The sequence below is a fragment of the Ambystoma mexicanum genome, chromosome 1p, assembly GCF_040938575.1.
Source record: "Ambystoma mexicanum isolate Mex_15411 chromosome 1p, UKY_AmexF1_1, whole genome shotgun sequence".
In the NCBI taxonomy this organism is placed as follows: Eukaryota; Metazoa; Chordata; class Amphibia; order Caudata; family Ambystomatidae; genus Ambystoma; species Ambystoma mexicanum.
The window spans coordinates 1,146,454,322-1,146,470,009 of NC_090921.1; the positions used below are offsets into that span (position 1 = coordinate 1,146,454,322).

Consider the following 15,688-nt stretch of genomic DNA (forward strand, 5'->3'; position numbering starts at 1 on the left):
TAATGCAGCCAGTCCTATCACTATGATCATGGCGATAATTCGTGGATGTGAGTACCATTTTGTTAAGTAATAGTAACATCTGTTGTTTACAATTTGGTGAAGCTACCGGAATTCACTCTGATGCAATATCAATGTCGATGCTGGCCACCAATGTCCATGCCACCAGCAGGAAACCAGTATGGGTTTTGATTTGTGGTGGGGGGTCTGGGGAGAGAGGACACAAGGTATGGCCATTCGATTGCTGGCTCAACTCTGGCACGGCTCTACCCATGAACTCTCTGGTAACTGTGCATAGCCAAATCTGCCCTTTGTGTGCCAACCAAGCATAAAAGCATCAGGAACCGATATGCTGAATGCGCATATTGGAACCTGCCCTAAGTGTGCTAACTGAGCATATTAGAATTAGTCTTACTGTTCTAATTGGACGTCTGAAATCTGGCCTTACGTTGCTAACTTTGCAATTTATGAGCTGCATTTACAGTGCTAGCTGGACATACTGGAATTTGCACTTGCTAGACTGTGCCCTTACTGTGCTAACTTGCCAGCTTTACTCTGCATTTACTGTGTTAACTTTACTTATTTATGATGTGTGGTCTTATTGTGCTATGTCGGCATACTGGTATGATTTGATGTGATATGATATGGCATTTGTAACGCGCCTATACACAGGTGTTTCAAGGCGCAACGAGGCAAGGAAGGGGGAACAGAGGTAGGACAGAGACAACGATCTTACAAGGCCAAGTGACATTGAGATCGCACAAGTGCAGGGGATGGGGGAGGGGAGGGGAAAAGTGCCAGGGGAAAGGGGAGGGGCAGTGCTGTACATGGGATCAAAACAATAACAAGAAGTGCGGCCAGCAGGTGGCAGGTGCAAGGGTAAGTGCAGACAACAGGTGTCCAAAAGTGCAGATAGGGGGAAGGCAGGCTTACAGATACAGACCCAACTGCAAGGGTTGCCGGGAGGCAGTGCGGGTGTGCAACTGGGCAGGCAGGGACCTGGGCCCAAATCAGAGGGTAGCCAGGTGACCAGTGCAGTATCAGACAGGAAATCGGCAGGGGAGAGGAAGAGAGAAGGAAGAAGCAAAGAGGAAGGTCTTGAGGTGTTTCTGGAACCAGAGATAGTTCTCCTCAAGTTTCAGAGGGGCAGGGAGGCTGTTCCAGAGGGAGGCCCCAGCAGAGGAAAGAGATCTACCACCAACTCGTTGCTTGGAGAAGCGACTGAACCTGAGGGAGTTGGCGGTGGAGGAGCGAAGAGCTCAAGTAGGAAGGTATTTACGAAGAGAGAGTTGGAGGTATTGATGCCCCAGGCCCCAGAAGGCCTTGTGGACAATGCAGAGGGTCTTGAACTTAATCCTTGCAGCCACTCGGAGGCAATGCAGAGATTACAGTGCTGGAGAGATGCCATTACACTGATAACTGTGCCAATGTAATCTGGTCTGAGTGTGCTGCATTGGAATGCTAATATCAGACTTTACTGTGCTAATTTGGTCTATGGAATTTGGCCATACTGTACATGGGGCATACCTAACTCTTGCCTAATTGTGATAATTCGACAAACTGGAATCCAACCATACTATGCTAATTTATGAAAAGGGCAAAAGGAATCAGGACGTAATGTGATGATTGGCCATTGACAGATCGTCCATAATAGGCTCCCCAGTCAGTGCTAACTTTCCTCATATTACATTCAGCACCCCAGCTGGAACATGCCTAATGGGCAATGTAAGGCAGGGGGTGTTTTGGTTCTCAAGCCTTGCATGTCCCATTGAGCATGCTGAATGGGGAAATGCATGCAGTATCTTCAAAGGGGACTTATCTGCACCTCCAAGTGGATTAGGCTTGCCCCGAGCGCTGATTTTGGAGCACCAATGCATGAACAGAGTGCAGGACACAAAGAGAGCTGTTAATTTACAGTTACAATACTGGCATACAAGCATAGGCAGTATGAAAATAACTTCTTACAGTGGAAATATTGGCATTATTAGGCACAAAGAATGTGGGTTTGTTTTTAAAGGGGCAAACTGGGTATACTTAGGCAAAGCCAAATTGATTTATGTTTTAACTGCTGCAATAATGACAAATATGGGTGCAGCGAGCATAAAAACATCTTCTTACAGTGGCAATGTTGGCTTTATTAGGCACAGCCAAGATGATTTTTTCAAAGTGCTAATAACAACATGATTGGGCATAGCCCATATGAGTGTGTTCTAACGTTGGCAATATTGGAATATATTGGCACATACTGCATAAAAAAGTCTTCTTACAGTGTCGATGTTGGTATTAGTAGGCACAGCAAATATGAGTATGTTTTAGAGTGTCAATCCGGTCATGCTTGGGCATAGCCAATTTGAATGGATTCTTACAGTGTTTAACACTGGCATAAATTACCACAACTAGCACACACATATCTTACAGAGAGAACTTTTACATTATTAGGGACAACCAGCATGAGTCCATTTTTTTTAGTGAAATGCTGGCATGGTTGTACATAACCAACAACAGTGTGTTCTTGCAATGACAATAAAGACATAAGTTGGTACAGCCAACATGACCATGTGTTCCTATGGTGGCATATCACTGGTACATGCTAACACTGCAAGTGCTGGCATATATTGTGTGCAAAGGCATTGTGCACATGCGCTGGCACAGCCAGCATTAACATGTCTTCAGACAAGGGCATGATGCTGGCATGAATTGTAGGCACATGCCTCATGAAGTGTGTTTTTCAGTAGCAATGCTGGCATGTATTGTAGGAACAGGAATAATATAAACGTAATACAATGTTCCTGTGTACTGCTGGTGAATTGGCATCTATTGGATTTCTTCATGTGCCAACCTATATACCCAATTGTAAATTGTATGGCTTTGTACCCAATTTTTAACAAAGTATCTGCTGTAAAATGGACCATTTCACTACATTATTTTAAAAATAGTTCTCATGGATAGAGCCCTCAAACACCCCATGATTTGTAGGGTTCCTTCACTAGGCTCTGTTGCTCGCAGCCATTGAAGGGAACTGTGGCATTTTTGTGATAACTGGGAATAATTATATTTGTCCTTACTGTGCTAACTGGACACATCATCTGACACTGCTGCGCTAACTTGTCCTTACTGGAAAATATGAAGTCAGGTAGTGCAGTACTGGCTGAGAATAATAGCATTTGCTCTGACTGTGCCAAGTGGGACTAATAAAGGACATTCACTGCTGCACTGCTTGGGCTTTATGGAATCAGAAACAACTATCTTAACCAGCCACATCCTTGACAGTGGTGTCAATAGCAAAGCATTGGATGCAAACCTAGGGGCTTGATGGCAGTACCTGCTAATGGCATGACTACTTGTGCTTTTGATAACACAAATTCAAAATGGTGTATTTGGGAGTTTGATGGCAATACCTGGTTCATGATAGCAATACCTCCCATAGTATGTGAGTGCCTACGCACATTACGGCAAGATCTACCAAATCATGCAACTCACTGGGCATATCAGGGAAAAAGTTGGCAATTGGCACACATATCTAGACTTATGATCTCAATGCCTGACAAATGCCCATACATCAGGGAAGCTAATGGCTTTGGGGATACATACTAGCAGTTCTTCCCATTAATTGTCCATTTTACAAGTAGTTTTGAGCTTATTTATATCACTCATAAACCTTTTCCATCTTCTTCACTCACTCCCCTACTCTCTAAATTACTCACTCTAGCCATGATATGTTGTTTTGGTCAAGATTGACCTTGGTAAATGGTTTCTTGAGTGATTAATCCTTGAGAAATTAGTGAGGGTTTGCCATACCAACAGAATTGACAAAGTACAATGTTGCCTCTGTGTCTAAATATTTGACACTAAGAAATGCTGCCTAAAAGTAGATTGCAGTTCCTACAAATCCCGATGGAATTGTAAAATGATAGAACAGTTAAAATAAAGTGTTTTTGACAGAAACATCATTTTCTTGTTTGAAATATGAATTGATGTGAACGCTGTCAAACCCCTTAGAAAGCCCCGCAGAGGGACATTGAAGAAACGGGAAATATATGCATAATTGTTTCAGTTTTACTCATAGGTCTACTTTGATGTAATGGAGGAGCCACGGGGAATTCAAAACAGTTAACAATTCCAAATTCATAATCTGGTCACAAAAGGGGGAAAAACACAATTAAATGGGGATATTAGTAATGGGGGAAAAGTAATGAAAGGATAGAGACAGATAGAGATTTCAAACAGTGGGGGTTTCAGTCAACCCTTAAAACATGCATTCACTGAGCTTCGATTGATGCACCGAGAAGGTAGGATTGCTGGCTTTCATGTAAACTCACATGAGCTGTGGGACTCTATGGCAAAGAACCATGTGACTAATGACTCATCTCAGTCTACAAAAATGTGATTTAGCGTGAACATGGGTTTGGAATATAAAAACCATTCCAATCAACAAATAATGATTTCATCATTTCCCATCAGGAATTGTACAGTCAGATATTTTGCATTCTGGTATGAGGAATTCAATATATAGTGAATAGTTTGAAGCACATAGTGTATCATTGTGTTCTTTCAGGGATGAGCGTAACAATATGAGTTATAAACCATTGCTATGTCTTGGAGTTTTTTTCATTATGGGATATGTCATCCTACCATAACACTGATACAGTAAGTGCTGTGGGTGTTTCCTAATCTGATCAAAACACTGTATTCCATGAGCTACCTGTGTTATATTATATGTACATTATTACATGCTAAAAGATTACAGAATATGATTTACTGGCTTCATTAAATAGAAACAAATGTTGATGAATTGCGCCCCTATAAAATCTCATTGTAATCTGAAGAACTGTGCAGTATTACTTCCAGAATCATTTTTATTGCTTGGGAAATTCAATATTTGAGGCAATAGTTTCTACAATATTTATTACAAGCAAAAAACCCAGCGTTAGGAATGTTAATACATCTTTCGTCATTAGTGTTTCCACAAATCTAGTATCGGCTGAAATCATTGCAACAATTGTCAATAAATGAAACGTGGTAGCAGAAGTGTGGAAGATAAAAATGAGGCTCTTTTTAGGCAAATCAGGGCTTGAAATGATTTTCCTTTCTATTTTAGCTGTAAAAATGTATGCAATTGTGTCCAGTCATGTACTTATAATGCCACACGGAAGTGTGCTATAAGTTTCTGCAGCCAGGGATTTTGCACAGATTCTTAACCTTTAAAATAATACTGCTGCCATGTACTGTCCCCTCCTGGCTGAGACTTGTTCTAAAGTTCATGTCTGGGGAGGATGCTCTTGCTATGGAAATATTATTACAGTTAAGAAACATTTGAATAGAAGACCGGCAGATGGGCAATACGAACTATGTACCATTTTACAGACTGTTAGTATTCACAGGTTTTGTTCCACAAAACAGACATCTTATTACGGGTCCGGCAGTAACCGTGCCGGTAAAAGCGTCAGGTAGCCTCCGGACCCGTAATGAATTACCGCCATCTGACTTGCTGGAATAACCGGGGCATTACATCCCCGGCGGTACGGTAAATCAGGCGGTGGCAATTGTTAATCCCCCATCGCTTTTGAGTTCCATAGGACTGGGAAGGTGTGCGGCTGGGTGCTGTTCTGCCTGCCGGGGCAGACCTGGCTTGTGGAGCTGCACCAGGCCGCAGACTTGTACTTTGCCGGTCCGGAAACAACGGTGGCGGTAAGCTTACCGCCACCTTTGTTTCAGGAACGGCAAAGTTGTAATGAGGGCAATTTGTTTCATGCAGTGTAATTGTACTTCAAAGCATATAGCACTATTTCGGTGAGTCTCTCCTGTACCAACAGGACAAGAAATTCATGCTGCTGTGTGACAAATCATAGACCCAGAAACAAGCTGCAGTTAAACCTTACATTTATAACATAATCTTAGAAATGTGTTTTTTTGTGTTTGTGCATAGATACTTAGAACTAGTGTGGCAAACAGCCAATTACTTATCTTCCATGTTGGAACGTCAGCCCTTTAAAAAGAGACTGCCATAAGGGTGACAAATATGGTCATCTTCCTAAATGTCGACCTTTGCTGCTTTTAAATGTGAGGACAGCCAGGTTGACTCCTACTGCCTGTGTACAAAATCTGCACAGAATCAATCCATATTGTGTATTATGTTGTGAAATAAAAAATGCAAACGCATATAAAAGACAATCTATAGCCCCTTACATAAAAAAAAAATAACTTTTAGAGGCTTCTATCTGCTGGAGAGCTCCTTATGGGAAATCATTGGAACACCAGCGAATTGTAGGTAAGGAAACATTCGTAACTGGCACATACAGATTACTACTAAGACTGAATACAAGAATATCTGATATACTAACAGACATTTAACAAGAAAAATCACCACTGATGTGGTCACCTTCCCTTCCTTCCTGCACACGGCCCTTCCCTTCTTGGTTCCACACCCTCCAGTGTATTTATTTATATATTTATATACCTTCTATTCCTCCTGCTCATGCCTTCCATTTTTCTAACACCCCCCAACCGTATATGCAACCCTAGTGAAGACAATTTGTTTTTGACATTTTTTTGAAGATCGACAGTTGGGTTGGCCCACCTTTAGCAGTTCAATTTTGTACTGGCACATTTTTGAAGGTGGAGATTTAGACCTGATACTGATGATTTAAGCTATCTGGCAAGTTTATGTACAGAATATCAAAAGCGTGAATTCATCTGGCCACACATAACAAAGAATCACTAGCAGCGCTGTTTTCTTGGAGCCATCCAAAATCACGTTATTTTGCTGCAGGACAAGAAGGTAATGTCTGTCTCAAGATCACATTATGTTCCTATAAGAGCCGGGAATCATCCACAGGAATCAGTCATTAAAGCTAGTGTGTTAACTGATGGGCAAATCCCTTCAACCCTGTCTCTCAATGATGACACTTTTTTGTTTATTTTGTAAGTAATGATCTGACCTATTGATCACTTTACCACTGTAAAAGGTCATATTTGCAGCATTGCACTCTCATTGGCATACCTTTGGCTCATGCTTAAGCTTACTTCCTGCCCTCAGCAGTCTTCTCAGAGCATAAGACAACAATGTTGCCAAAAATACTTTTCAGAATTATCCCAGGTCTGCAGTGCATTAGCCTGACTAAGAAACTTGTCAGTAAGCAGGATTTCGTTTTGCTTTAATCACTCTACATCTCTTTTTATTTTTGTCAGATGTAGAATGCTCCTGAAAGCAGAGCTGTGCGCTTTGAGTATCGTCAACCTTCAGAAGACGAGCATCCATCTTGGCCAACTAAATACGAAATCCTAAAGAACCCATTACATATAAAACCAACTAAGCCTATCCCACTTCTGTCATTGATTACCAGAGTTGTAATTGTTTCTGAAATGTGCAGTCAATAATTGGGTGGGACAAAGGATCACAAAGACTGTCATGAGGAAGGGCAGTACTGTGTAAAAGGAAGATTATCATTAGTTATCGGAACAATAAGCCCCTCATCTGTCTTCTCATTACAGCCCTACCCTCATAAAGGATGCATCAATGAGAACATATTTTACCTTCACCTGCATATTTACAACAACGTACCATTGTATTGGAAATTAGGTGCACAGGTCTGTTTTCTGAAAGCAGAATTCTGCAGTCATTTTCACTTCCAGAAGATGGCCTTTTGGGAGGAAAGATCGGGGTGGAAGGAGGGGAGAAAGTTGTCCTAATTAAAATGAAAATGTGATAATCCCTCAGTTAGTGTGGGATGAGGAATATGGTGTAGACCTATTTCTGAAAATAACAAAAATGGGGGTTGACAAGACATACAAATTCTTCTGCCCCCTTTGCTGCAATGACCCATGGTTTTTCTATTCAAGAATTTCAAAGGAACTTCTAGGAAGCTCTGACAACGAGGATCCTCTAAGGCTTGGTAAATTAAAGCTAAATCCCACAAAGAGTGCCAATGCCGTATACATGGTTGTGATGGAAGAAACTGTTGTAATGTTTATTAATCGTATTATCACCTCTTCATATCATGAACAGAATGTTGGCTTGTTGGATCATTCCAAAGATGGCTCTGTCTCGGAACTCCAGGGAATGTTGAGCTGATGAGGAGGTGGAGTTGTTGGATCCTTAACACATTAAAGAAGCTTGAAAGCAGTAATTTCTAACCTTTGTCTCTATCATAATAGAAAACCCATGAATAGGTCATACTGCAGCTGCTGTACCTGAGACTGATTATTCCATGGTCTCCAGAAGGATATGATCACAGCCCATTGGTTGTATTTGGTACACCTAATTGGAAGCCAACTGGATCACAATCTACTGGCTGTAATCCCTGAATAATGCACAATTCTCAAAAGAACTCCAAATGGCAGCTTCACAATCTAAGGGGCAGGGGAGGACGTTTTTTGATGGCTTTATAACCGCAGCAAGACCTGGGGACAGCCATTGCCAGAGTAGCTCGAGTCCATCAATTTCCACACCATAAAACCTGGTGATGGATGCATGATGGAGCTAAGGTGAGCTTCGATGAGGGTAGATAAAACACAGACGAGAAGCCATCCTGTGTAGAATGACTTCTGCCTCAAAGTACAGACCCAATATTCCCTTGGACAAAACACACCTAACTGAAGGTAGCTTGGTGAGCTTGATGATTGAACTCACGCATAAATTGGAGGTTGATTCTGCACAAAATAAGGGACTTGTAGCAAACAACCTCATACCGGCCACAACAGATCGTCTTGAATCTAGTTGAATTATACATTATTATGAGGGGCGTGGGGGGGGGGGGTGAAACATTCCCATAGTGGCCACGGATTTTGCACTCCTTCCTTTTGTTCCTTCTCATGAAAGCTGATATGAATGAATGTCTATCACAATGGTGGATACTTTGGAGCAGCAGGAATGTTTCCCATCTTCAAGTGCTTTGGTGAGTAGGCTGTGTAACTGTTCATCAAAATGGACTTGTTTTAAGATTGACAAGAAAAACATTCTTTTGGATTGGTTCAGCATTGCAATGACCAAGCCAGTTGTTTCTTTGCAAAAGGACTGTAAAGCCAATTGTCAGGGAAATGTCAAATGTTGCTCCATCTTAATCATAACAACCCTGGCCATTGACGCATTGCCCTGAAGGAACTTGGAAGATGGGTATCAATCACAGGGAGGCAGAGGCAAAATAGAACAGGCTACATATAACCAAGTGACAGCCAGCATAACTCTTTGATGGAAACATCTGAAGAAGCTGGTTAAAGGTAAGAGGAAGTCGAAGAATTAACAAAAGGTCTATCTTTCTCTTTGTTGACTTAACATCTTGATTCTGAGATGCCAAAACTGAAGCTACCTGTATGCTTTAATTTACCTTTCCTATCTCGCCTAGCCTTTTGATTTATCAGCCAAACTAAAATGCAAAGCAATCATAAAACTAACATTGCTTATCTCAACCAGCACCCTTATTATTGACTCCCAGCAGGCACCGTAACCTGCCATCCTATTCTTCACTTTCCCCCAGAATTACATGGAAACCGGCAGTGCTCTGGAGCTCACCATAGAAATTCGGACAAACTGTGCAGTGTTTAGGAAGCCCTTATACTGATGGAATGTGGGTGAATGAACTAACATGTAGGCACTTGCCTTTACTAGCATTCTTCTGGTGCATGACAGCAAAGCAGCAGACAAGAGGGGGGCAGAAGGACTTCCTGGGTGCGACATAACTACTCAAAGGGGGCAAAAAAAGCTAAAAATATTAAATACGAATTGCAAACGAGAATACCTTCTGCTAGACAGACAAAGTAGGAGGTGGGATGGATGCAGGAGCAGTTATAGTTCAATTTCATGGTAGCAGGATTGAGGCCTGTCTTTAGGTAGATGATTAACCCCAAAGAGTATGTTGTAGGACTGAGGTGAGCTAGAGGCTTGAGCAGGAGTTTCCTTGTTCAAGAGAAAGATCAAAGCTCCCAAAGCAATGCCTATCAAAATGTTAACTAGTGAGAGCTAGTGGGCTCTCCCCGTCAGCCCTTCCTTCCCTCTGCCAACCCCAACAGCTGCAGCAATTTAGTGATTTCTTGCTGTAGCTTCTCAAGCCTTTCCCTCATGTCTTCTGGTTTGTTCTTGGAGGGTGTCTGCTTGAGCTCCCACAAGACGGAACGTAGGGCATCCGCATTTCGCACAGATTCCATCTGCTCAGGATCCGCCTTAATCTCCTCCACCCAGTCCAGATAGGCCTGAAGAAGGCCCATGTCGTCGACAAAGGTGCTGATGATTTTCAGTGTTGGCTTCTGCTGGTGGAGCGCAATGAGCTTCTGCTTTCCATCCTCACCAAGTTTGTTTCCCACAATGCTGCAAGAAGGGAGAGAGGTAAAGCTGACATGTGATTGAAATAAATAGAAGCATCTTTAAAAGATTTACATACATTTCATAGAAAGAAGCACTTTTTGTTCTATATTTTACAAATGACAAACTGGTGTCTGTCTTGTCTGTGAGATTGTATTCTTAATTGGTTCCTTCATACATTGAAAATAAACTTCATGACATGAAATACTGCTGAGTAGCCACTCCCAAACTGCATGAAGAGACTTTTGTATAAAAATCCAACGTGTCTTCTGCTCTACAGAGCTGAAACACACAGCTCAAACCATTATTTCCTCAGCCACTTGTGCCAAAGAGAGTTGACACAGTTTGACTGGGCCATAAAATTGTCTCAGGCACCAATGAAAAAGTGGCAATGGCTATTCATTCCTTTTAGGACACAGTTTGAATAGTAACCAATGTTTATTTTTATAACGTGTGATCCAAATTATGCATTTTAAAGAATATATATTCAGCAACACTGGTCAAAACTACCATCCGCAGAGTGAATTAACTCATGAAACAGGCACAAATTGGCCGAAAAAGTGGTCCACTTTGACCAAAAACAATGGCCCACACCACCATTTTGCGTTTTTGGTTCGGCCATGGGCCTATTACCCTAGAGGCCAGTCGGCGCCTCCATACAACCACTTGACTTGATCAAGAGCACGTTTGCGCAAAACACATGTTGGCCAAAATAAAAACCCATCTATAAATAAGAAAAGATACAACCTATGACTCATATCTTTTAAATTTGTAATTAGGGAGTAAATGGACAATATCAGAGCAAGAGAGTAATCCGCATTTGCACTGCCCAAGTGACCCCTTTAGAATCCAGGGACAAGGCATGTGATACCAAGTAACATCCCACACTGAACCAGTGCATGTGGATTTCCAATTGCACATGGATTGCAGTGCTACTGTAACCGTACTTGCCTTTTCATGTGCTAAAATATTCTGACTCCCAAATCCTCTCATACTTTCTCCAGAGGTCTGACTCAAATGCCTTTTTCTCTCGGATCTAACCCAGATTTCCTGCTTCAAGGCCAGGGTTCAGAAGAAGGATATCATGCCATGGCATTATCCCAAAAGCTTGTGGTTATGTCATCTGAGAGATTGGAGATTGACAGACCTCTCCGGTGAAGTGCTGTCTTAATGTTGTTCGTACGCTTTGCTTCTTGATGTTGCCCAACAGAAATATATACCAAACAGTGCACACTTTAATTCTTTAATTTGAACATAAAAAGGAAAACTTGGGTGCAGGGGAGGTATCACAACTCTGACAAGGAGTCGTTGACAAATACAAAAAATGGTGTCCAATCTATGGACACGCCCGTCCCCTGCACACCTTAAGGCTGAATATACAGCTCACAGAAAGGTTTTAAAGGGTTACACTTATGCATGTTTATAATCTTCAAGAACAGAAATACGTAAGATATAATTCTTTTGTCTTTGATGAAGCTTCTTTATTACTCAGGGGTCAAACAAGTTGCTCTATGCGTTTCGGGGACACTCCCCCCTTCTTCAGGAGCACAAGTGTAAATGGGTTTGTAACACCCAACATTACAAGATTGTCCATATGATTCAATGTGTTGTTAACTTCCTAAAAATCAAAGTTTTGATCGCCATAGCACCAAATAAGGGCTAAATAGCCCTCTACCTAGTGATCATGGTCCCAACCTCAATTGCACAAAGGTGTAAAGAAAGGCCTCCACCACCACCACGAGTGTTCTAGTGCTGCGCAATAGAAACAGTTGCTATAATAAATGGAACCATTTTCCGATTGCTTTTAGCGTAAACACTTAAGGATGAAAGCATGTAAGATTATGTTTGTTTTTGTCACGACGCGTCCGTCCTGGAAGTTGTGGACTCGATGGAAGAAACACTAACAGAACCATTCGCTGCGGTCTAGTGTTCGGACTGCCGTGCCACGCCCCCTGAGGCTCAAGGTTCTACGCACCGGACATCTACGCTGGTGCGTTGCAACCCTCTGTTTCCGCTTCGGGTTTACACGCTGAAGTTTCTTCCTGCGCGCTCTTCGTGTGAGTATTCTCTGCCCTCCAGCTGTTTCCCCGCTGGTTTTCTGCTTCCTGCTTTCCTCCGCTATTCCTCCCGTTTGTCTCCTGCTTACCTTGTTTTGTCCGCATTCCCCGCTCTGCGCAGCTCTTCTCTGGTCCATTTACTACAACCTTCGTCTCCCGCTCCTCTTCGTGTGCGAATCCTGCTTCCACTCAGCTGCATTCTCTCTCTTCCCGCTACCGCCTTGTTGTGCCTGGATTTCGCTTTGTTTGAAGTTCGGAAGAGACTTCTGGGAATCGTAGTCTACGCTCTCCTGCATTTCATTCTGCAGCAGTTAACCATCACGCCAGGGTTTTTTCCGGCCTACGCCTTTTTCCCTGGAATTAGGGGCAGACTCCCTGAGGGTCCCACTGCCGAGCAATCTGCGAACTGGCAAGGTGGCCTCCAGATGAGTCCGTCCCAAAACCTACAAAGAGAGACAAGAGGGAACTTGGAGAAATAGAAGGACGATATGTACAGAGAGCTCCTCTGAGGAACAAGATACAGGTGAGAAGAGGGAGGATCCTGGTATTTACCTTAACATCGAACCCCCCACACCTGAGAGTTCTTGAGTATAGCCTGATCCTTGTTATGTCGCCCATTACTTGTAATTCAGTGAAAGTGAATTAGTGTGCTGTTTTAGGCATCAGCAATCATTTTACTTCTAGGAAATTTCTAGGTCTCATTCAGAAATTCCTTAAAAGCCTTCAATGCCTATTTCCAGACCACTGAGAGCCTTCTCCTACATGTTTTTAAATTTGGACTTGGGTCTCTTTACGGTGGCTGAATTTGTCGGGTTACCCCAAAAATGTTGAAAAAAATGTTGAAAAAAATGCTGAATGCGCATTTTGTGAGCATTCGGCAAGTAAGAAAAAGTTGAATCTCATTATACCGAACAGGGGTTGCGGGGGTGTCCCCTGCTCCCCATGCTCGGTATAATGGGATTCGGGGGCTCTGGGGGTGTATCTTGCTTCTGGTGCAGGAGTGCAGTGCAATTTTTAAAAAAAGAAAAAAAGAGAAAGGGACCCTGTGGCGGAAGTCCCGACACAAGGGAAACTTCTGCCGCAGGAAGACTGGAGCACAGATGTACGGCAGAGAGGAAGCAAAGGAACAGGTAAGTGGGATACGGGGGGTAGGAGGTAGTGGGTACTTTTAACGTGGGTCTGGGTGCTCCATGTGAGCACCGCCTATTCAGAACAGAATGTCTTTTTCGTGTTCTGATTTTTGCTGCTCTGGTTATTTAGCTTGCAGGCGTTTCGGCCTCAATCTTTCAACGTAGATCTCATTTGAGGCCATTGATTTGTGTCCCTAACCTTTCTTAAAATTTGCTGTGGCACTTTTGCTTTTGTTAAAATCCCTGCCCTTGTCTAAGACAAAGAGATTATATTGGGATCTAAAGCACATTTCCCACCTACAGCTGTTTTTTAACTATATCTAAATGTAAAGGTTTCTCTGACATTGACTTCCTTTTTCAAGTCTCCCGCTTGCAAAGACAGCTCCACATCAGTATTGTCAGATGATTTCCATGCCGAAACACTTGATCATTCCTGGTTTGTGGCAGTGAGACCAAGAGAAAAACATGATGAAGTAGTCAGCTTCCAAACAAAATATCTATTTTGGCAGATATTCCTATAATGAGACAAAGAATCCAGTGCACTAATATCAATTCCATCATAGGTAAAACATCTTCCAATGTCTTCCTCAAGAAGATCCAGTTGGGGGAAATCTGTAAGGCTGTGTCACAAAGTCTAGCAGATTCCACAATGGGTGTCACTCATAGATTTAGTTCAGGAAGGTTTAGTTTGATTATTTACAAACTTGACCACCTCTAAAGGGTGTCAGAATTGAAAATCAAAGAGTTTGGTTGTTCATAGTGTATTCAAAGGTCTTACCCGGTCGTCTCCACAGGTTCGTTCATCGACTTTGGAATAAAGGTTGCTCCAATGATTGATATCTTGTCTTGGTTGCAATGGAGTTTTTCCATGTAGGCCATCACCTGGGTAGCATCCAAGTCTTGTAAGAATTCATTTTGCAGTTATATTCTCTTTTGCAGAAAGTTTGAGAGTGCCTTCCAGAGGTGCAGTGGGAGAGGAGGGTCTCTAGGTGCTTGGTCGGCCTCTGGCTTACTTCGCTGTGTAAGGCACCTGATTCTTCCACCAAACTCAGGCTTACTTCCCTGATCGCTAGGTCAATGCCCATTACGGGCCTTTTGCTACACCAGTTTGTCTACTCCTCAACATTCCACCTTGTAGTTTTTCCCCTTCCACTTCTTCTAATTAATGAATATGCAGGCAGCGACATGCTTTCAAGCTGTCCTTATCACTGTTGCTCTCATTTCCTCCTTCCCACCTCCTATCCTCTACTCCATCCAACTTCTATGCCTTCCTCTCTCCAGAGGGTTTACATTGCTCCCTCTCTCTTCTCTCTCTCTCTCTCTCTCTCTCTCTCTCTCTCTCTCTCTCTCTCTCTCTCTCTCTCTCTCTAATTCTCTCCACTTCTTCACCACCACTGGCTCCTACCTTCCTTCCTCCTTGATATTCACCTTTTCCAACCCCTCTTGCTATCTCTCCTCTTCGCTTTCCACCTCCTCCAATCTCTCTGGCTCTCTCTCTTTCTCCTAGATGTTCATCTCTTCAAGACTTTGACTCTCTCTCCATATCCTTCAACTAACTCTGTACCTCCACCTCCTCCTGCACCTAAAACCTCTTCTGCACCACCAGCCCCATGCACTTTCAATTCTTTCTGCACCCCTACTTCCTCCTCCACTTTCAATTCTTTTACTCCACAGGTTGCTACTTTGCTATTGCAAACACCTGCAATCTTCAATTTTTTGCCCCAGCTTTTATAGAGGTTTGCTCCCTCACCTTCACTCATTTACATGCATACCTGTGGGAACGCAATCCTAGAGTTCATCGAGGAAGATCAGCAGGACAAACAAGTCTTCCATGTCTCACCAGCGAGTCACTGTCCCTGCAGGGGTAATGTCTGGCGTGACCTTAAAGTTGATAAACTCTATCTCACCACTCTCTGAACATGAGCTCTGTGGGTCCATATGAACCAAACCTATAGCCACTTTCCCTGCAGCTTGGTTTTGAATACTTAAAGGGCTAGTTGTGGTATTAGAATTGATGTGATGGGCTACTGCATCAGGCCCCCAGTGCTGTGCCATGGGATCCTCCCCATTCAGTTCCCGAAATCCACATCCTTTAGAGGGTTGTGGGCCTGGCCCTCTGTGTTGTCGCAAACACACCTTCTCTATGGACTACAGTAGGGTTGCAGGTTTAAGAACAAACACATCATTTGTGGATAGTTCTGCTGGTTTCA

The 15,688-nt window shown here is 42.8% G+C and overlaps 1 protein-coding gene across 1 annotated transcript in view; it reads right to left on the bottom strand.

Annotated features, from left to right (window-relative positions):
• Positions 1–4,885: 4,885 nt before the first annotated feature.
• LOC138450135 (NLR family CARD domain-containing protein 3-like) overlaps positions 4,886–15,688 on the bottom strand; it is a 64,831-nt gene continuing 54,028 nt past the window's right edge. The window contains exon 4 of the mRNA XM_069604819.1: positions 4,886–10,297. Within this exon, the coding sequence (XP_069460920.1) occupies positions 9,970–10,297 (328 nt within the window). The 3' untranslated portion in view covers positions 4,886–9,969. The remainder of the gene's footprint in view (positions 10,298–15,688) is intronic.